General features: G+C 47.6%; 1 protein-coding gene across 1 annotated transcript; it reads right to left on the reverse strand.

The window, feature by feature from the left end:
• Positions 1–1,533: 1,533 nt before the first annotated feature.
• Positions 1,534–6,810, reverse strand: Klk15 (kallikrein related peptidase 15). Its single transcript, XM_021626745.2, has 5 exons — positions 6,771–6,810; positions 4,447–4,597; positions 3,583–3,866; positions 3,327–3,463; positions 1,534–1,891 (listed from the first exon to the last, which is right to left on the reverse strand). The coding sequence occupies exons 1-5, from the start codon at positions 6,808–6,810 to the stop codon at positions 1,739–1,741; spliced, it is 765 nt and encodes a 254-aa protein (XP_021482420.1). The 3' UTR covers positions 1,534–1,738.
• Between the last annotated feature and the right edge of the window lie 15,497 nt (positions 6,811–22,307).

Here is a 22,307-nt window from a genome sequence, read left to right on the forward strand (position 1 = left end):
AAAAATAATAGAAGTTAGGGTACACATTACCATAGTCTGATCACCCTTTGATTAAAAAATGAACATATATGTATATATGTTTATATATCCATCCCAGAGGAGTGTCGCCCACCCTAAACAGTCTTGGGGTCGTAACGACCTTTCTATTCCTTTTTTCCTAGATAAGAATTCTCAAGGTCATGTCTTTCCAAGTCCCAAAGGTCTGTACTAACTGCTCTCTCTGGTCGAGATTATGACCACAGAGCCTGACATGGCGGTGCACACCTGCAATCTCAGGAAGTGCAATCAGGAAGTGGAGGCGGGGTGATCAGGGGTTCACGTCAGCTCAGCTCCACAGCAAGTCCTAGGTCAGTTTGACCCAAGCGAGCCCCTGCCTTCCAAAAGAAGTGTGTGTGGGAGTGGGAGGGAACTGGAGACGCAGGCCACTTGGTGGAGTGATTGCCTAAAGCGCATGGACCCTGGGTTCCAGCCACAGTGCTGTGTAAAACCAGCACGTGGGATGTGGAGGCAGAAGGATCAGAAGTTCAAGGTCATCCTTGGATAACATGAAATAAATAAATAATTATAAAAAATACCCTGAGGCCAGTGAGATGGCTCACTGGGTAAGGTGTCTACCAAGCCGTCTCACCAGCCTCAGAATATCTATCTATCTATCTATCTATCTATCTATCTATCTATCTGTCGTCTTTTGAATTCAATCTCAGGGACCCATATGGTAGAAGGAAGCCAGCTCTCAAAATAAGTCCTCTAATTGCCACACACACAATAAATACGTGTAGTAAAAATAATATTATCAGAAGTTGCAATGACAATCCCTCACTCAATCTAATCTGCCAACTTCAATGACCAAAATCAACGATGTCAACATTCAGTGACCCTAAGAGTCACATTTTGGGGTCTCTGAAGAGAATCAGAAACTGGACTCCCAAATCCTTGATGGTAGAGCCACATGCTTCAGACCTGGATACAACCAGCAAAGGCAGCTCATCGTGTCCAAGCCTGTACTCTATGTCATCAATGCGGTCAAGGAAAAGAGTGTTTGCCTTATTGCCTTGGTTACCAGGAAGCCTAGAAATAATGGTGGATCTTGGAAATGTAGTATGTATTGGGTCTTCTCACTGGGATGCAGAGCTCATGAGTGTGACAAAGTGCCAGATACAGTTTTGATACGTTAAGATGCATGACTCATTTAATCTTCACATACACCCTAGGAGAAAAAAAGTATGACAACCCATTTCACAAATGAGAAAACCAAGGATGAGTGAGGTCAGGCTCCTGACCCCTTGTTTTCCTGCCTAGGGAAGGGGACCCTGGGCAACAGTAGACTTTGTATCCTAGTCTCCCACCCATTTCCCATTGTACCCTAAAGAAAATAAAGTCACACTCCTACAGAGAAAGTTGGATTAACCCTATTTTCATTATCTTTTTGTTTTTCAAGACAGGGTTTCTCTGTGTAGCCCTGGCTGGCCTGGAACTCACTCTGTAGTCCAGGCTGGCCTTGAACTCAGAGATCTGCCTATCTCTACCTCTGGAGTACTGGGACAGTGTGTACTACCACAACCCTGTCAACACTGTTTTCTTGGCGTTAAGAAGGTGACCTCATGGGGGAAGGGCCCTGGCTAACAGCGTATGTCCATATGCAGAGGCCTCAGCTCTGTCTCAGGTAGGAATGGGGCTCAGCTATGGGAATTCTCAGTCAGGGTTCCAGGTGGTCAGTGAGGGACTTAGGTGGTAGGCGTCAGTTCCTTCTCATGTTTTCCCGGATCCACTCCACGTAGCTGCAGACTTTGGTGTAGACGCCAGGTTTGGTGGTAGTGTCACAGGGGACGTCACCCCAGGATACAATGCCCTGCAGGGCGTCCCCACAGACTAAGGGTCCTCCAGAGTCACCCTGTCGGGATAAAAAGGGGTTTTCCTCAATATTTCATTTCACGATCCTCCTGCCTCAACCCCCAAGTGCTGGGACAACAGGTGTGCACCACCACTCATGTTTACAAGGTGTTGGGGACGGGCAGGTTTTGTGCATGCGAGGCCATTCATTCATTACTCTATCAACTGAGTTACACCCCAAACCTACTGTCACCCTAATTCTAACCAACCACTATTCTTCATCTCGATGAAACTTCAAACCAACCCCTTCCTAGGGCACTCCAACATTGACCGGAACCAACCCAAACCTGCTCTGATTCAACACAACCCAGAAACGCTGACTCTCTGGTGTTCAGCTCTGCCTCACGCTACCCAGTCCCACCATGTTCAAGTTGGACTCCCTCCAGTCCATACATCTCTCCCAGTCAAAATCAAGCTAAGCCTGTGCTCACCAAACACAACCCAATTCCAATCTTTGCGTCTTCTTCACCCCTCCCCCACACCCATGCCACCCCAGGCCTATTACAACATACTTCCCATCCTGAGTCGAAGCAAACTCACTGTCTTTCTTAGCCCCACTCCATGGTTTCCCAGGCTATACAATATACCCCACGTCCCCATCTCTAAGTCCACTTTGAGTCTCACTATGATTCTAACGGATCCTGGAGCTTCATCCCATACCGAAATGTCTTTGGGAAGTCATCTTGGACTGGGAGGGTCCAGCCCACTGTGAGTGGCACCATTCCTAGGCAAATGGGCCTTGGCTGTGCAAGAAGTCCAGCTGAGGACATAGAGAGAGGGCTTAGCAATTAAGAGCACTGGCTGCGCTTGCATAGGACCCAGGTTTGAGTCTCAGCACCCACAGGCAGTTCACAATCGTCTGTGCTTTCCATCCCAACGCCTCAAGTGGTGCACAGACATAGACGCAGGCAAAACACTCATCCACCGAAAGAGAGAGAGAGAGAGAGAGAGAGAGAGAGAGAAAGAGAGAGAGAGAGAGAGAGAAAGCTAGCTGAACAGGCACCAGTGAGCAACCCATTAACGGCATTCCTCCATGGTTTCTGCTTTAGGTTCACATTTAAGGTCCTGCCCTGACTTCCCTCAATGTTGGATTATAAGCTGTAAACTAAATAAACTCTTTCTTCCCCGAGTTACTTTTGGTCACAGTATATTAGCACAGCAACAAAAAAAATCAAGCTAGGCTACAACCCTTCCCTCCTTTAAAAAAATCTATTTATTTAATGTATATGAGTATGCTCTGTCTGCATGTACACCTGCGCGCCCAAAGAGGGCACCAGATCTCATAGATGGTTGTGAGCCACCAGGTGGTTGGTGGGAATATGGAGTCTGGACCTCCGGAAGAGCAGTCGGTACTCTGAACCTCTGAGCCACCTCTCCAGCCGGAGTTTCACAACCCCACTCCCTCCTCTTACTCAAAGTTTCCTCTTGTCTCTGACCTCACAAGAGTCCGTGCCACCGCCCTCGACGCCGGCACACACCATGGTGGGCAACACGCGACCTGGGTAGTCCTTGTTGCAAGACGCCTCGGAGATAATGCTGATGTTGGCACAGTGCAGCGTGTCCGGGAGTCTCACTGAGGAGGACAGGCGGCCTTGGTGTATTCCCTCCCTTTGGTCATTGTCCCCTCCACCCAAGAACCCTGCAGGATTACATTGCTGGGGTTCCTACTCCCAGCTCCATCCTTCCACGCACCTTGTGACTTCCGACTCCCCGGGGCTCCAGGCTTGTTGTCTGATAACAGGCCCCAGCCCGACACCACGCAGTTCTCGCCGGTAAGCGGGCAGCGCGTGGGCAGAGCCACGGGGCGCACCTGCGGTGACAGCCGGGCTGGCTGGAGAAGTCGCAGCAACATGATGTCGTGCAGATGGGTCCGAGCCTCGTAGCGTGGGTGCGGGATGACGCGAGAGACAGACCGCAGCTGTTCTGGGCCGTCGTGCTTGCGGAGATTGTGCTCGCCCAGGCGCACCCTCATGAAGCTAGGCGAGCCAGGAGTTACCGGAAGGATGTACACGGGGGTCAAAGAGCGGGTAACCTGGGATCTTCCCACCCGCTGAGAACGTTGTCCCTGAGGCCAATGGTTTCAGCCACGACCCCTCCAGAACCTAGGAGTTGCAGGGTGTGGTGGGGCACGCCCTTAACTCCAACGCTTGGGAGGCAGAGGCAGGTAGATTTCTGTAAATTCTGGACCAGCCTGGCCGACAGAGTGAGTTCTAGAGTAACCTGGGCTGCACAGTGAGACTGTCTCAAATCAATCAATCAATCAATCAATCAATCAATCAATCAATCCGGGAGTCCCAAACCAGGCACACACGTGGAACTCAATCTCCAGGTTTGGCCCGGTTCCTTCTTCAGAATAGAAAGTTCTCACCTCGCTACCCCTCTCCCATCAGGGCCTCAGAAGATGGGACATTTGCATCCTTCTTTTTCTCCATTAGGGACCTACAGCAGCAGAATCCACACTCCTCACCGGAGCCTTCAGCCCCAGCCTCCCTGCCCCTCAGTTCCCAGGGGCAGCCACATCGCACAGGACCCCGCCCCGCCCCCCCTCCTTTGTACCGGGTTTGGCAGTGGGCCGCAGTCAGCACCCAGCGCGGGGAGATGAGGAAAGCGCCACAGTTGAATCGGCCACGTTCGAAGAGGGCCGCCTGCCACGGCTGCGAGTGGGGCACACACTCCTCGCCTTCCAGCACCTCATCATCATTCTGAGCTGTGGGGAGACACAGGCAGATCTCTCCCTGCGCCGGGCCTGTTCAGCATTCCCACCCCCCGCCTCACCCTGTCTTCACTGTAGGCTTCACCCAGGCCCTCCTCCCTTTGCTCATTAAAGAAAACCCCTGCTCAGGTTTGGGGACGACTTTCTGGGTAAGGTGCTTGCCCCATAAAGAACTGAGTTTGGGTCTCCAGCACCCACATAAAAAGCCAGGTGTGGCAGCATATGCCTTTAGCCCCTCCACCCCGACCCCGTGCTGGGTATGGGGGAGGGGAGGCAGTCTGACCAGCTACTGTAATGATGAGGTCTGGGAGAGACCCTGTCTCAAACAAGAGAAAAAAAAAAAACAAAACAAAACTGAAAGGTGGAGATGGCTCAGTGTTTAAGAGCTGGCATTGCTTTTGCAGAGGGCCTGAGTTCAGTTCCCAGCACCAACATGGTGGGTTACAACTACCTGCAACTCCAGCTCCAAGGGATTTGACACCTTCTTCTGGCGTCCAGGGACGGACACACACACCCACACACACACAAACACACACACACAGAGGGTGGGGTGGGGAGGAGAGGGAGAAGGAGAGGGAGAGAGACAGACAGACAAAGACAGAGACCAGAGAGAGGGACAGAGACAGAGAGAAGAGGGACAGACCAGAGAGAGAGGTAGAAACAGAGAGACATATATATATATATATATATATATTAGCAAAATTGGGAAATTTGAGGCCACAGTTCTCTATTCTGAACAAAGCCCTGCTCACTCCTCCAAGGTCAAGATCATGACAGACGCCCACTCCTGAGCTGGACTGTTACAACCAAGCTCTCCCACACTCTGCCCTCTGCCTTCCAAGGTCAGGAACAGGGCCAAAGGGCCCGGGAGGCTGTGGGAATGCGGATATAGCAGATGAGGGGCTTAGCAGAGGAAGGGTGAGGTCGCCTTGTGGAGGAGGGCACTGGCGGAACAGCTGGGCATCGGGCTGCACCTAGCCGGTCCCAGCTGGAGGAGGGCGGAGGCTCTGGCTGGGTGCAGCAGACAGCAGGGGCAGAGCACAGAGAAAGCCCAAGGGGAGGCTTGCCAGGGGGGAGGGCTGACAGCCCCAGGCAGAGTTCATGTGGCAGCAGAGATATCGTTAAATGGACACACCCCCCCCAATTTTCTCCAGGGCACAAAGCATCAGGTTACATTGAAAATTTCCACAAGATGTGGTAGAGGTTGGTCTAGAGTTGGCCTGTCACCCAGGGTGACCTTGGTTTAGAGGCCATCCCTGATTCTAACCTGCTCCCTAGTACAGAAAGGCAATAGTGGTTCTTTCCCTGTGGGTCCCTGAACCTAATTATTCAGGCCTGACACAAGCGCCTTTCACCTGTGCCATTTTACCAGTCACAACCTTATTTTGGGGACAGGATTTTTTTTCTTCACTGAACATAGAGCTTACAGATTGACTGGACTGCTAGCCAGCAAGCCCCAGGGATCCCCCTGTCTCCACATCCCACCTCCGGGATTGTACCGGCACAGTACTGCTTTGGCATGTGGGTCCTGGGGATCCGACTCAGATCCTCATGATTCCACAGCAAAAACTTATCCACTCCTCCTCACATGGTCGTTGTGTGTGAATGCTATGTACCCTGCCTGGAGTGGCCAAATGGTCCAGCGTGCTCACACAGGTCATGGAGCACTGCACTGGATTCTTAGTGGAGGACGGTTGCCTCCATCCTATGGTTGGAAAAGTAGACCTGCAGAGCTGGGGAACTGGTAGCCACAGGATTCAAACCTAGATCTTGCTCTCTTGGTGTCTCAACCATCCTGTTTGCTTGTCCTGTGTATTGCCTACATGACATAATTAGGACTTCACTGTGACTGTCACAGGTAGAAAGCACTTGAGGCCCAGAGAGGTAAAAGAGTTTCCCTAAGGTTACACAGCAATAAAGAACAGTGATGGGACTCAGGTTCAAGGACTGAGGTGGCCCAGCACCTCCAGAACTTCTGAGGACTGAGAGGGTTGAGGACTCAGGGACATTTAGCAGGTGGCTCAGATGGAATGGGAATAGGACCGTAAAGGGGTCTTTAGGTGAATCTTTAGGTGAATCGTGGCTAGCAGGTCCCAGGTTGCAGACACTCTGGGGAAAGGGGCACGCTCTTTGATTAGACCAGTACCCGACTTATGGTGTCCCTCACCTGCAGACACCAGCAAGACGAAAGCAAGGAGAGGCCACATTGTAGAGGAAGGTCCAGGGCTTGGAGATCTAAGGGGCAGGGATGACAAAAACTGGGGTAAAGTTTGGATCCATCTGTCCCCATCGCCATCCCGGTAGACAGGAATGCATCCTCTGTGTATGACACACTTTTCTTTTGTCTTTTGTGACAGTGTTTTCCTAGATGTCCCAGGCTGGCCTCAAACTCATGATCCTCCAGGCTCGGCCTCCGGACTGTTGAGATGACAGGTGGATGGCATGATGCTAGACCAGGAAATCTACTTTTCCTGCCCCGCCTTCCATCTCCCACAGCCTCCACCTGTGTTCCCTCTTGGTCCCTATCTCTGGAGGGTCCTCTGTTCTTGGCAGCATTGGCAGAGACCCAGCATTATCCAATAGCCTTCTGGGTGTCTCTCTCATCCCCATGATCCAGGATCAGGACTCCATGCAGCTTTCATGGGTCCTCTTAAGTCTCATACTCCTGTGGTCTGTCCTGTACACAAAGCCTTAGAGAGCTAACCTCCCTCCATCCTTCCCTTCCTTTTTTCTTTCCTCTCTCCTTCCTCTTAGGTACCAGGGCCTGACCTATGCTGGATAACTTACTGCACTGAGCCACACCCTTGCCTTTTACTGGTGGATTCTAGGAAATTGCTCTACCACTAAGATACATCCCCAGCCCTCTTTTTACTACTCATTTTGAGATAGGGTCTCACTAAGTTTCCCAGGCTGGCCTTGAACTTTCCACTTTCAGGCCTTAGCCTCTTGAGTGCTGAACGACAGGCCTTCACCACCACACTGGGCTTCTGCAGGGCCTTTCTACACCAGAGCTGAGGTATCCTCTCTCCTGCTCACAGTCTCTCACAGCTGTGATAGTTCCTTCTGATAGCCCCTAAATAAAGTCTCACATCCTCAGCAGTGCATCGAAGGACAGAAATGCCTCCTCCCCTTCCAGCCTGCCTACTTGGATCTCTGTGATCTTGTCCTCGGCATAGCCAGGGTCAGACATTGGCCCTGCACTTTCGCATCCGGACTTCGCTCAGCCTCTCCCTCCTCTTGAAGTTCTCTGACAACCCCCACCTCTCAGACTCCATCTGAGCAGACCCCACCTGACTGAGCCTAGATTCTCATGTTCCACCCAGTGTGAGGGTCTCGCCCATGGAGAGACCTCAGGATGCTTAGGGGAGTGAATTCAAATCCTTCTCATCTTCCATCTTGCTATTTCCTCTTTCAGCTCAGCCTGAGTCTACCAAGACACGGCAATCCAGGGGGATGTCACTAAGATCCTATGGCATCTGTCCTGCCCCTGCACACTAGCACTGACTGTAGAGATCTGGCTGCTCCCCACTCCTTATCCTAGAGAAAGATGGACTTCGGGTCAGACCCTCCTGTTCCCATGGCTGTCCAGCCTGGGACCTGGCACTGCGGCCACTTGTGGGAGGTTGTTCTGAACTGACTTGACCTGTGATAACTGCTGACCGTGTCCTTGGCTCCAAGACAAATGTTTTCAGGGATGTCCTCCCTTCACTTCACCTCATCCCCTCCTCCCACTTCAGCCCAGGCCTTTTCTAGAAGCTTCAAGACATTTTCTTGGTTCAGATTCAACTTGAAACAACAGGGAAAGAACACAGTAGACCCAGTGCCCTTGACAGCTGGTCCTCTAGGATAGTCTGTGCCTCCTGGAGACCAAGGCATTTGCAGAGGCCCCTCTCCACCCTCACCCACTTTCCCAAGTTCTCTCTCTCACCCCCTCCGGGTCCTCCAGTGACATCCAGGGCAGCTGACATGCCAGAGGGGGAGCAGACACCCGAAAGCCTGCATTTATAAGCTCCTAGCCCAGCCTGGGTCTGGGGGTGGGGCTGGGCAGAACTGAGAGAGAGGCAGTGGAGGGTCAGGTTTACAGGCTGGACGCCATAGTGACAGGTGCCATGTGAGACTAGGTTGGTCTAATGAGCGTTTATTAGTCTGAAGCCATTGTCTGAGTCTGTACGGAGGAATTCCACCCAGGGGCAGGTCCCTCAAGGGGAGGAGACAGGAGGGCAAGAGCAGAAAACAGGAAGACATGAAATAAAGAGCTTGAAATTCTGGGAATAGCCATGGAAGCTAGATTCCAAAGTTATGCTTCTTGGGCCTGGGAGAGAGTTCTGGAGTTTTGGTTCTGTTTTGTTCTTTTGAACAGGTTCTTGCTAAGTATCTCAGGCTGTTCTGGGTTTGGACCCGAGGTCCTTCTTTGTCAGCCTCCCAAAGGCTGTGAGGACAGGTGTGTGCCACCATGCCACCTTGGATCTGGATTTATGTTAGCATATGGACTTGGGAGGTCTCAGATTTGGTTGTCACGACAGGAAGTCTAGAGTGTGAAGTTTAATTACTTGTTTTGCTTTTTTTCAAGATTTCTCTGTGTAGCCCTGGCTGCCCTGGAACTCACTCTGTAGAGCAGGCTGGCCTTGATCTCAGAGATCAGAGGTCTCTGCCTCCTGAGTTCTAATTTATTTTATTTCACTGATTAAAATCTACTAAGTTGCACATATGTGTGTGCATGTGCATGTGGAGGCTAGATATCAGCTGTGGCTTCTCCCTAAATCACTGTCCACCTCATTTATTTTTGTTTTTTATTATGTGTATGCTCTCATATGTGAGTACCAGTACAGCTGACCATGAGGCCAGAGGCACTGGATCCCCAGGAACTAGAGTTACAGAAGGCGGTATTGGTTGCTACCTGACACAGGTGCTGGGAACCAGTCTGGAAGAGCAGGCTGTATTCTTAACTGCTGAGCTGTCTCTCCAGTCCCTCCACCTTGTTTTTGTTATTTATTATTATTATTTTTTTAGCAGAGTCTCTGAGTGGGGGCTGGAGCTCCCTGACGACCTAGGCTGGCTGGGTAGCCAGCTCCAGAGAACACCTCTCCCCATCTCTCCAGCAGTGGATTATAAACTCCAGCTGGATTTTTACATAGGTTCTGAATATTGAACTCAGCTTGATTGACAAACACTTTGTTAACTGAGCCGTGTTGCCACCCTAGAGAGCTTACTTTTGAAATCTGGGCTTCAGTGCCTGGAGTCATCTGTATCCTGGGCTCAGAACTATGGAAAACTTTTGAGGTCTCAGGCTTGTATTCTGCATCCTTTCTTTCTTCTTCTGATGTAATTTCCTCCTCCTCCTTCTTCTTCTCTTCCTCTTCCTCTTCCTCCAATTGCTCTTGATTCTGTGTCTAGCACTACATAAACAAGACATAATAGTGCAGGCCTGCAACCCCAGCCCTTGGGAGGCTGAAGCAGGAGGATCAGAAGTTCGGGATATGCTTGCCTACAAGTGAGCTTGAGGCTAGCAAGGGCTACCTGAGACTTGCTTCAAACAACAGCAGCAACAAAAACAAAGCAACAACAGCAAAACAGGGCCTTCACCTAGCCAGGCCCAGCATAGTCACTATCTGTGTTCTGTAATCCCATTCCTTAGGAAGTAGAGACAGGAAGATAGGAAGTTTGAGGCCAGCCTGGGCTGTCTAGCCTGAGGTATGGTGAAACACTATCTCAACAAACAATTTAAAAAGTCTGGACTCAAGATAGCTCGGGGCTTCTGATTCTGATTGCTACAGTGTTGCTGTAGAGCGTGCACTGAGCACCTAGACTACAGTGTCTAGTTTTGGATTCTGAGGTGTATAATCCTGGGATCTGGATCTTGGCCTCTAGATTGAATTTGTAGGCTGGGAGTCATCACAGAGATGACCCAAACCTTCTGGTATTTGTGGCTGGCTCCTGGTGTCTCAGAACCCCCAGGGGACCATGAACCTCGATAATGAAAAGGTCCCTTGAGCAGGAGGACTGAACTGAGGTCACTCAGCCAAGCACGGCATTAGTTACAAGCTCAGTCCCTCCCTAGGTCTGGGAAGCTGTTGGCTTTATGGGACAAACCTGCAGGCCGGCTCAGTGCCCCTGGAGCCACAGTACACAGATACTAGGACATTTTATCCACCTGTGTCCTCAGAAAGGCTGGAACCCAGGATGTCAGAACTGTCTATAATTACAGCTTCCAGGCCCTCTGGAACCCAGATCCAGAGCTTCAGATCCCCCGAATTCCCTGTTCAGGTCTCCATCCTAGACCTGCAGACACCGTGGACCCCAAGGCTAAACCATTCTAGAAGTCTCTTGTGCCCCCTTGCCTCTTTGCCACTTTCTCACTCAGAATTGTCTAGCCTATGCCAAGATGAGCTTTAGCTGGGCATTTTTTTCTGTGGGAATCAGGATGCCACCCACAGCTGCCCTCAGCTCATTGTGCCCGCTGTGTAGTCCTGTGAGATGGTTCCCAGGCCTTCCTCCTTAACAGAGAGAAACTGAAGCTCAGATATGGGCAAAGGTTATGCAGAAGGCCAAGGGAGGGGAATCTAGTGTTTCCATTCCCAGCTTCCAGCCACCTCTGATCTTGGAGTACCCTGGTGGCCAGGGGAAAAGGAGCCACTGGGCTTATACTGAGGGCCCCTGGGAGTGGGAATGGGTTAGGGGTCCGAACTAAGCCTTCCAGTATGACACACGCTGCTGTGAGCCTGCCCAGGCAGGTACTGACCTTGCCTCTAGGTCACACTAAGGGACAGCCTAGGAATTCTCACACCCTGCCAAGTGCAGTCTGGGGTGTGGGCTTTGGGAGTGTGTCTGCTCCGCCCCCTAGCGGTGATCTCATCTGCGTGTCCTGACTGCCCCAGGCTGGTTGCAACCATTCTCTTGGGTATTTTGGCCAACCCAGAAGTCCTTGAGCCTAAAGTGGAGTGTGTTCTTCCTCATTCTCTGGCCCCTGTCCTGCCTGACTCCTCTGCCTTCTCTCCTTTTCACCCATCTCCTCCATCTCCTAGTCTTCTTTATACTTCTCTTTCTTACCTCCATCCCTTCCTCCTCTCTATCCTTTCCCTCACCTTCCTCTCCCCCTTCTCATCTCCTTTCCTCCCTCCCCCTCTCACTCTTCCATTTGTCTCCTCTTTCTTCCTCTTCTCATCCTTTCTTTCCCGTTCACCTCTCAAGGAGTCTTTCTTTGGTCAGCTCCTATGGCTCAGATGTGAAAAGCTCAAGCCTCCCATCTAAACTTAACCTTCAGCTTCCTGCAGCCACCTGCTTCCTGGCACCTCCTTCCCCAACGTCTGCAGGGCCCCGACCCATTCCGCCCCCTGAAATTCTCCTTTAGTATGCTCTGCCGTCCACCCGCTGTCCTCATTGTCAGGTTTCAAACCTGGGACAGGGGCTAGCTGGGATGTTTCTTAGCATATCAAAGCTGATGCTGGCTGCCAGGTTCTCCCAGTATGTCTCAGTTCCATCCTGCTACAGGGTCCTCCTGGCTGGCATACCCTACTCCTACTCTAAACTTCTTCATCCCAGGGGCTTAGCTGGGCTCCCCCGCAGCTTCTCTTCCCCATACAACCTTACCATTCTGGCTATCCTTTTTGGCCCACTTGGCCTTTTGGTCTCTTGGTCTCCTGGCCTCTTGGCTCCTGGCTCTCCCATCTGCCCTTACTCCTCTCCTTACATGACTCGGCTCAGTCTGCCGGTTATGCCCATTCAAGATCTTCATGCTCTCCATCATATCTAAAATAAGCCTTCTCCTCCACCGTACCTAGGTCAGTCATGCCCGTCTTTTATTTCTTTTTCCATTCACTCCCCTCTTCCCTGTTGCAGTTCATCCACCCTAGCCCTTTCCTGTTAGTCTCTCTTTCTCTGCCAGGTCCCCACATTTTCTGCCCCCTCAGCCCGGCTTCAGTTTGAGTTCTAATCTTTTCCTGGTCTGTCACCACACCCTCTGTCCTGTCGTCTTCTCCCTGTCTTCCCAGTCTGTCCACTTCGTCCATCACCACGTGGTCTCCACACCGTTCTGGGCTCACAGCCCCTCTCTGACGTTTCCACCCTCCCTGGACAAGGGCCCTGCGTCAGTGTGGAGCCACAGACCTTTGAGTGTCTTTGCTGGAGAGTGCATGTGAGTCTAGCGTATGTCTCAGTTGAGGGCACCTGACCTCCCAACCCCCGTTTCTTCACCACTTCAGTCAAGGATGCACTCAGAGACTCAAACTGGGTTTACAGAACCTGGCCCAGCCCCCGTTTGAGTTACTTATTTTCTAGTGTCAATAGTGTGTGTGAGGGCATGCACAGGAGCGCCTGCACAGAGGCTGGAGGTTGACCTTGGTGTCTTTATCCTTCTCCATCTTAGGTTTTGAGACAGGGTGTCCCACTGAACCCAGACTTTACCTGTCCATTTAGACTGACTGAGCCTCAGTGATCCTCCTGTCCAGCCCTCCTTAGTGCTTTGATTCCATGTGTGCCCCACTGTTATGTGGGTGCTGGGGTTGACGTTTAGGGCTTTCTGATTGTTCAGCATGTACTTCACCAACTAAGCCATCTCCCCAGCCCAGGCTGGACTTGAACTTGCTACATCATCAAGGATGACCCTGAACTTCTTTCTCATCCTCTTGCTGTCAACCTCCCAAGTGCTGAGTTTATGTAAACCATGCCTGGTTTATGCCAAGCTGGGGCCTGGATCCGGGGCTTTGTGCATGGTAGGCAAGAGATGAAGCTGCACCCTCAACCTTTGTTTATCAGTCATTAATTTGGAGGCCCTGGTGCACCTGCTTCTCATCTTTTAAGACTCATTAATCAGAATGGTGCTCCTGCTAGCTCCCACATGAAGTTTTTCTCTGAAACACAAAATTAAAATTTCAAATTCGCATAGTAAGTGGTGGTGGTTAGACTCATCATGCACGCTGGTCTAGCCTCCAGGCTATGGATGTTAGGGTTCTAGGGGTCCTGCTGCTCCTTGGATGTGAAGCAGACCTGGCTGTCAGGAAGCCTTAGGCTGGGGTGTTGGGAATGTACAGGGCCTCACTGGGGTTGAGTGAGGCAATGCCTGGGAAGCACGCGTGCAAATCATAAAATCAGGCTAATGCTTAACAACCAGTTAACATGGGTGATTCAGGCATGAGCTCCGGAGCAAGGCAGGCCGAGTTCAGATCCGGCCCAGACACATAAGGCTGCATGCCCATGGGCACATCACTTAGTCTTTCTGTGCACTGTTTTCCTCATTTATGAGGCTAGAACAGTGAGTCCTTCTCTCTCCAGCAGTTTTGGTGCCTGGATTCCCTGCTGGATGGGAACCAGTGTTGAGTTACAGTCTCTGGCACAGAGCTCAGGGGATCGGTGTGTGTGTGTGTGTGTGTGTGTGTGTGTGTGTGTGTGTGTGTGTGTGTGTCAATGGACAAAGAGATTTTGTTTTTTATTTTTCCCCCATTCATTGATTAATTTTCTTTACATCCTGATTGGAGCTTTCCCTCCCTTTTCTCCTCCATGTCCCCTCCTCTCCTCTCCCCACCATCTCTTTCTTGTCAGGGAAGGGGAGGCCTCCCATGGATATCATCCTGCCTTGGCATGTCAGGTCGTGGTAGGACTGGGCATATCTACTGAGGCTAGGCAAGGCAGCCCGGTTGAGCGGGGGATTTAAAGGCAGGCAACAGAACCAGAGACAGCCCCTGCTCCTGCTGTTAGAGGACCAAACTGCGCATCTGTTACACGTGTGTGTGGGGCTTAGGTCAGTCCCATGCGTGCTCTTTGGTGGTTCAGTCTCTGTGAACCCCTACGGGCCCAGCTTAGTTGATTCTGTATGTGTTCTTAACCTCTCTGACTCTTTCAAGCTTTCCTCCCCCTCTTCCATAAGATTCCATAAGCTCTGACTACTGTTTGGCCATGGGTCTCTGCATTTGTTTTCATCAGCTGCCGGGTGAAGCCACTCAAATGACAGTTAAGGTAGCTTCCTGCCTGCAAGTATTAGCATATTATGAATAGTGTCAGGGATGTGCTCTCCCTCATGGCATAGTCTCAAGTTGGGCCAGTCATTGGCTAGCATTTCCTCACGTTCTGTTCCCTCTTTATCTCCGAACCTCTTATGGGCAGGAAAAACTGTGTGTTGAAGGTTTTGTGGCAGGGCCGGTGTCCCCATCCGTCCATTGGAAGTCTTGCCTGGTGACAGGGTGTGGTTTTTTGTGTTCCATACCCTCTGTTGTCTTAGCTAGGGCCACCCTCATGGATTCCTGGGAGTTCCCATTGTCCTAGATTTCTAGTTTCTTCCAGAGATCCCCCCGACTTTTTCCAGGTCTCTCTCTCCTGCCACCCTCCCCACACTTGATCCCTCCTGTTTCCCTCCTCACCCCCTCTCTCACCCCGTTCCTTCCCTCCATCTACCCCAGAGCTCTATTTTGCTCCCTTTTCAGTGAGATTCGAGCATCCCCCCTTGGGCCCTACTTGTTACTGAGCTTCTTTGTGATTGTAGCATGGTTATCCTGTACTTTATGGCTAATGTCCAGGTAAGAGCATAGACTATGTTTGTCTTTCTAGATCTGGGTTACTCTTTCATGATGATCTTTTCTAGTTCCATCCATTTGCCTGTGAATTTCATGTTGCCATTGTTTTTAATAGTTGAGTGAGTAATATTCCATTGTGTAAATGTACGACATTTTCTTTAATCATTCTTTAGTTGAGGGACATCTAGGTTGCTTCTAGTTTCTGGCTATTACAAATAAAGCTGCTATGAAAATAGTTGAGCAACTATTAACTTACCTTGAACATACCTTGTGGCATGGTAGAACATCTTTTGTCTATATGCCCAGGAGTGATATAGCTCGGTCTTTTAGGTAGAACTATTTCTAATTTTCTGAAAAACAGCCAAATAAATTTCCAAAGTGGTTGTACAAGTTTGCACTCCCATCAGCAATGGAGGAGTGTTCCCCTTGATCTACATCCTTGCCAGCATCAGCTGTCACTTGAGTTTTTGATCTTGGCCATTCTGACAGGTGTAAGATGAAATCTCAAAGTAGTTTTGATTTGTGTTTCTCTGATGACTAAAGATGTAGAACATTCTTTAAGTGCTTCTTGGCCCTGAAAGATTACTCTGTTGAGAATTCTCTGTTTAGCTCTGTACCCCATTTTTAAAAATGGGGTTGTTTGGTTTGTTGCTGTCAATTTTTTGAGTTGTTTATATATTTTGGATAGAAGCCCTCTGTCTGATGTAGGGTTGGTAAAGATCTTTTCCCAATATAGAGGCTGCCGTTTTGTTCTATTGACAGTGTCCTTTGCTTTACAGAGGTTTTTCAGTTTCATGAGGTCCCATTTATTGATTGTTGATCTCAGTGTTTGTTGGTGTTCTGTTTAGGAAGTTGTCTCCCGTGCCAATGAGTTCAAGCCTGTTCTCCACTTATTCTTCTATCAGCTTTAGTGTATCTGATTTTATGTGGAGGTCTTTGATCCACTTGGACTTGAGTTTTGTGCAGGGTGATAGATATGGATCTATTTGCATTCTTCTACATGCAGACATATAGTTAGACCAGCACCAATTGTTGAAGATGCTTTCTTTGTTTCATTGTATAATTTTGGCTTCTTTGTAAAAAATCAAGTGTCCATAGGTGTGTGGGTTTACTTTTGGGTTTTCTATTCAATTACATTGATCAACGCATATGTTTTTAATGTCAATACCATGCAGTTTTTATTACTATTGCTTTGTAGTATAGCTTGAGACCAGGGGTGGTGATACCTCCTGAAGTTCTTTAATGAAAGAACAGGATTGTTTTAGCTATTCTGTTTTTTGTTTGTTTGTTTGTTTTTCCACATGAAGTTGAAAATTGTTTTTCAAAGATTGTAAAGAATTGTGTTGGAATTTCGATGAGAATTGCATTGAATCTGTAGATTGGCCATTTTCACTGTTAATCCTACTTATCCATGAGCATGGGAGATCGTTCCATCTTCTGATATCTTCTTGTTATTTTTTTTTTCCTTCCAAGACTTGAAGTTCTTGTCATACAGGTCTTTTATGTGCTTGGTTAGAGTTACACCAAGGTATTTTATATTATTTGTGGCTATTGTGAAGGGTGTTGTTTCCCTATTTTCTCCTCCAGCCTGTTTATTATTTGTAATAAGAGAGAGCTGCTGATTTTTTTGAGTTAATTTTGTATTCAGCCATTTTGCTGAAATTGCTTATCAGCTGCAGGAGTTCTCTGGTAGAATTTTTGGGGTCACATACATATACTATCATATCATCTGCAAATAGTGATATTTTGACTTCTTCTTTTCCAATTTGTATCCCTTTGATTTCCTTTAGTTGTCTTATTGCTCGTGTTAAAACTTCAAGTACTATGTTGAATAGATATGGAGAGAGTGGGCAGCCTTGTCTTGTCTCTGATTTTAGTGGAATTGCTTGAAGTTTCTCCCCATTTAATTTGATGTTGGCTATTGGCTTGCTGTATATTTCTTTCATTGTGCTTAGCCATGTGCCTTGTATTCCTGATCTCTCCAAGACTTATTATATAAAGTAGTGTTGAATTTTGTCAAAGGTGTTTTCAGCATCTAATGAGATGACCATGTGGGGTTTTTTTTTCTATTTTATTTATATGGTGGATTACATTGGTGGAAGTTGAAACATCCCTGCATCTCTGGGATGAAGTCTACTTGATTATGGTAGATAATGTTTTTTACATGTTTTTGGATTCAGTTTGTGAGTATTTTATTGAGTTTTTTTTGCATCAATGTTAATAAGGAAAATTGTCTGAAATTCTCTTTCTTCGTTGAGTCTTCATGTGGTTTGAGTATCAGGGTGTCTGTGGCCTCATAGAATGTGTTCAGCAACAATCTGTTTCTATTTTGAGGAATAGTTTGAGGAATATTGGTAATAGTTCTTCTTTGAAGGTCTGGTAGAATTCTGCACTAAAACCGTCTGGTCCTGGGCTTTTTTTTTTTTTTTTTTTTTTGAGGAGAGGGGAGAGGAGAGTTTTAATGACTGCTTCTGTTTTCTGTTTTTTGTTTGTTTGTTTGTTTTTGGGTTTACAAGTCTATTTAAATTGTTTACTTAATCTTGACTTAACTTTGGTAAGAGGTAACTATCAAGAGGATATCTTTTGTTTAGATTTTTCAATTTTGTGGCATAATGGTTTTTGAAGTAAGACCTAATGGATTTCCTTGGTGTCTGTTGTTAAGCCCTCCTTTTCATTTCTGATTTTGGTAATTTGGATATTATCTCTTTGCTTTTTTAGTTAGTTTGGCTAAAGATTTGTCTATTTTGTTGATTTTCCTAAAGAACTATCTCTTGGTTTCATTGATCTTTTGTATTGTTCTCTTTGTTTCTAATTGATTGATTTCAGCACTGAGTTTAATTATTTCCTGGGGTCTACTCTTGGCTGTGTTTACTTCTTTTTGTTCTAAAGCTTTCAGATGTTCTGTTCAGCTCCTAGTATAGGATCTCTCCAAGTTGTTTATGAAGGCACTTAGTGCTGCAAACTTTTCTCTTTGCACTGCTTTCATTGTGATAGCAGAGATCAGACTAACTTTGTAACCTATATGTCTTCTAAAGCCTATAGTTTTGAGTTTTAGGCCCAGGGTTAAGCTAAAGCCTCTTAGTACCTTTCCAGAGAATGGAGGAATATAACCCTGGCCATCTGTGAGGATAGATATAAAAAAGCGAGCAAGCAAGACCTTCACTCAGCAAAAAGAATGACCAGATCCTTGTCTTCGAGAGAGTGTTTCTTAGCAACCAACCCAGATGGCTTCAATCCTTCTTCTGAGTGGCCCCTGACCTCCGGCCAAAAGCCCACAGCCCTGATCTTCAAGGATGAGCTAATCACCCCCACCTTTAATTGCAGCTGCATCCACACTTGGCAGAACTGGCCAAACTTGAGCACCTAAGACTAACCAATTATCTTACTTTATAGCTTCCTCATCCAATCCTGAATTGCCAAGACTGCAACCTCTGAAAATTCCCATGCCTTATCCTTTAAAAACCCAAGGCCTTTGTCTCCCAGGGCCACTCTTTGCTGACAAGCAGGGGTGACCCCATTGCACAATGGTTAAAATAAACTTCTTGCGATTTTGCTTCGATGAGATCTGTCTTCTGAGTTCTCTTCATCCCTTCTGGAAATTAGGCTCATGCTGAGCCTAACAGTTACCCATAAGTTTGGGTATGTTGTGCATTTATTTTCATTGAATTCTAGAAAGTATTTTCTTTCTTTCTTCCTTTCTTTTTTTCTTTGTTTCTTTTCTTTCCCCAGTGGTCATTGAGTAGAGAGTTGTTCAGTTTCCATGAATTTCTAGGCTTTATGTTGTTGTTGTTGTTGTTGTTGAAGTCCAGCTTTACTCCATGGTTGTTTGATAAGATACACTTTTTTTTTGTTTTGTTTTTTGTTGTTGTTCAAATTATCTTGCATCTGTTGAGTCTCACTTTGTGGCTGAGTATATGGTCAGTTTTGTAGAATGTACATTCTTTTGTGTTTGGGTGAAATGTTCTCTAAATATCTGTTAGGTCCATTTGATTCATAATGTCTGCTTAGTTTCATTATTTTTCTGTTTAGTTTCTGTCTGGATGACTTGTCCTTTGCTGAGAGTGGGGTGTTGAAGTCTCCTACTATTAACATGTGTGGTTTGATATGTGATTTAAGCTATAATAATGTTTCTTTTATGAGTGTGGGTGTCCTTGCATTTGGGGCATAAGTACTCAGAATTGAGATGTCACCTTGGTGAATTTTTTCTTTGATGGGTATGAAGTGTCCTTCCCCATCTCTTTTGATTAATTTTGGTTGAAACTCTATTTTATTAGATATTAGATTGGCTACTCTGACTTGCTTCCTGGGTCCATTTGCTTGGAAAACCTTTCCCAGCCTTTACTCTGAGGTAATTTCTATCTTTGTTGCTTAGGTATGTTTCTTGTATGCAGCAGAATGATGGATCCTGTTTTCGCATCCACTCTGTTAACCTGTGTTTTTTAATGGGGAATTGAGTCCATTGATATTGAGAGATATTTAATGGCCAATGATTGTTAATTTCTGTAATTTTGATGTTGTTGGTGGTAGTGTGTGTGCGTGTGTGTGTGTGTGTGTGCACGTGTGTACATGCTCACTCATGTGCATGCTTCCCTTCTTTTGGTTTTGCTTGTGTGAAATTATTTTTTCCAGTGTTTTCTTGGGTGTAGTTAACCTCCTTGAGTGTTGAAAATTTCCTTCTAGTAGCCTCTGTAGGGCTGTATTTGTGGAAAGACATTTTTTAAATTTGGAATATCTTATTTTCTCCATCTATGGTGATTGAAAGTTTTGTTTGCTATAGTAGTCTGGGCTGGCATCTGTTGTCTCTGTCCAGGCCCTTCTGGCTTTTCAAGTCTCTGTTGAGAAATCTGGTGTAGTTGTAATAGGTCTGCCTTTATATGTTGCTTGGTCTTTTCCCCTTGCGGCTTTTAATATTCTTTCTTTGTTCTGTACATTTAGAGTTTTGATTACTAGGTGGCAGGAGGATTTTCTTTTTTGGTCCAATCTATTTGGTGTTCTATAGGAATCTTGTATGTTAATAAGCACCTCTTTCTTTAGATTTAGGGAAATTTTCTTCTATGATTTTGTTGAAAATATTTTCTGGGTCTTTGAGCTGGGAATCTTCTATTCTTATTATTCTTAGGTTTGGTCTTTTCATAGTGGCTCCAATTTTCTGGATGTTTTGTGTTAGAAACTTTAGAGTTAATATTTTCTTTGATCAATGTATTAATTTTTGTCTATTGTATCTTCTACACCTGAAATTTTCTCTTCCATCTCTTGTATTCTATTGGTGATGCTTGCATCTGTAGTTTCTGCTCTCTTACCTAGGTTTTCCATCTCCAGGATTCCTTCAATTTGTGTTTTCTTTATTGCTTCTATTTCAATATTCAAGTACTGAACAGTTTTACTCATTTCCTTTACCTGTTTGATTGTACTTTCCTGGATTTCTTTCAGGGATTATTCATTTCCTCTTTACAAGCCTCTGTCTTCTTCATAAGACTGCATTGAGGGTTATTTTCTTGTGCTTTAGCTGCGTTAGGATACCCAGGGCTTGCCGTAGTAGGATAGCTGGGTTTGGTGGTGCCGTGTTGCTCTGGTTCTTGGTGATTGTGCTTTATGCTAGCCTTTAGACATCTGGTTGCTCCTGGCAGTCCTGGTGGTCCCTGACGGCAGGGGGCCTCCAGGAATGCAGGCAGAGCTGTGTGCAGGCTTCTGGGAATGTAGGCAGAGCCGGTTGTCCCTGATGCCAGCAGGTCTCCGGGGTGCAGGCAGAACTGTGGGCCGAGAAGTGGAGTGCGCAGGAGACAGAGCAGAGCTCACTGCTGCTAGGCTTACCTGGAGGGGACCAGTTCTTACTTTCTTGTTGGTTTTGCGAGACAGGGTTTCTCTGTGTGGCCCTGGCTGTCCTGGATCTCAGTCTGTAGACCAGGGTCGCTTGAACTCAGATATCTGCCTGCCTCTGCTTACTGAGTGCTGTGGTTAAAGGCGTGTGCCACCATCCCTGGCTGTTGATTTTATTCTCACAGGTGTGATACCCGTTTCTGTATCCCTAAAACCCCTGGACCATGACCCTGTTTACAGTCGAGGAAACTGAGGCACGGGAAGAAGTGGTTCGGTGTGGGAGGGCCCAGTGTGAGGCAGCACTGCAGAATGAAACACACAATGGGCAGAGTCCAGGTTTCTGGGAAAGCGGAGAAGCCTGCTTTGTACTTAGAGGGACTAGCCACTAGGTGGCACCAGGGAAGGAGGAAAACTGGAGTCTACACTCTAGGGTTGCTGAAAGAGGGATAATCCTGGGCAAAAACTTGAAGAGCATTTGAGTGTCTGGGCTGGGGGCCAGCACCTGTCTCCCTCAGAATCTATGACTGTGGGTTCTTGTCTTCTGAGCTGCTTCCTCAGCAGTGAGGACTGCCTGCTCCCAGCCCCAGTACCTCCGGATGCTAAACATGCCTTTCTAGCACATGGACATCAGGCCCCAGTCAGCACTCAGTGTGGGGAGATGTTAGAGGTACTTGAGGTTCAAGCTGCCGAGGTCCACACGGTCACTTTCCAGTCTGGGCCTAGGGCACAGAGGCCACAGTCATCAGAACTGTGTCACCATCCATGAGGACATGCCTTGTCTTGCCCCTCTATTGACTGTTCTCCAGGCACTTATTGCTTCTGTGCCTTCCTCTCTGGTGCTTTATGCTAGCGTTATCTGAGAGGAAGAAACTTCAACCGAAAAAATTCCTACAAAATATCCAGCTGCAGGCAAGCCTGTAGGGCATTTTCTCAATCAGTGATTGATGGTGGAGGGCCCCCAACCCCTACTGGGCGGGGCCATCCCTGGGCTGGTGGTCTTGGATTAGATAAGAAAGCAGGCTGGGTACACCGTGAGGAGCTAGCCAGTAAGCAGCACCCCTCCATGGTCTCGGCATCAGCTCCTAACTCCAGGGCCCTGCCCTGTTTAAGTTCCTGTCTTGACTTCCTTCAGTGCTGGACAATGTGGAAGTATAAGACGAACAAATCCTTTCCTCCCCAACTTGCTTGTGGTCATGGTGTTCTTCACAGTAATAGCTATTTTAACTAAGACACCCTTAGCAACTTTCTCCATCCCCTTTTTTCTTTTGACAGGGTCTCATGGCCAAGGCCGGCCTTGAACTCATGATGTAGCAAGGATAAACTTGAATTTCTGATCCTCCTGCCTCTACCTATAAAGTGCTGATAATAATGCCTGGTTTGTGCCG

The sequence above is a fragment of the Meriones unguiculatus genome, chromosome 1, assembly GCF_030254825.1.
Source record: "Meriones unguiculatus strain TT.TT164.6M chromosome 1, Bangor_MerUng_6.1, whole genome shotgun sequence".
NCBI lineage: Eukaryota > Metazoa > Chordata > Mammalia > Rodentia > Muridae > Meriones > Meriones unguiculatus.

Excerpts from the sequence above, each read along its gene's own strand:
- Klk15 (XM_021626745.2), bottom strand. The coding sequence starts at position 6,810 with ATGTGGCCTCTCCTTGCTTTCGTCTTGCTGGTGTCTGCAG. Across the intron at positions 4,598-6,770 it reads CGTCTTGCTGGTGTCTGCAG|CTCAGAATGATGATGAGGTG; the intron begins GTGAGGGACACC and ends GTCTCCCCACAG. Across the intron at positions 3,464-3,582 it reads GGGGAGTCGGAAGTCACAAG|TGAGACTCCCGGACACGCTG; the intron begins GTGCGTGGAAGG and ends TGTCCTCCTCAG.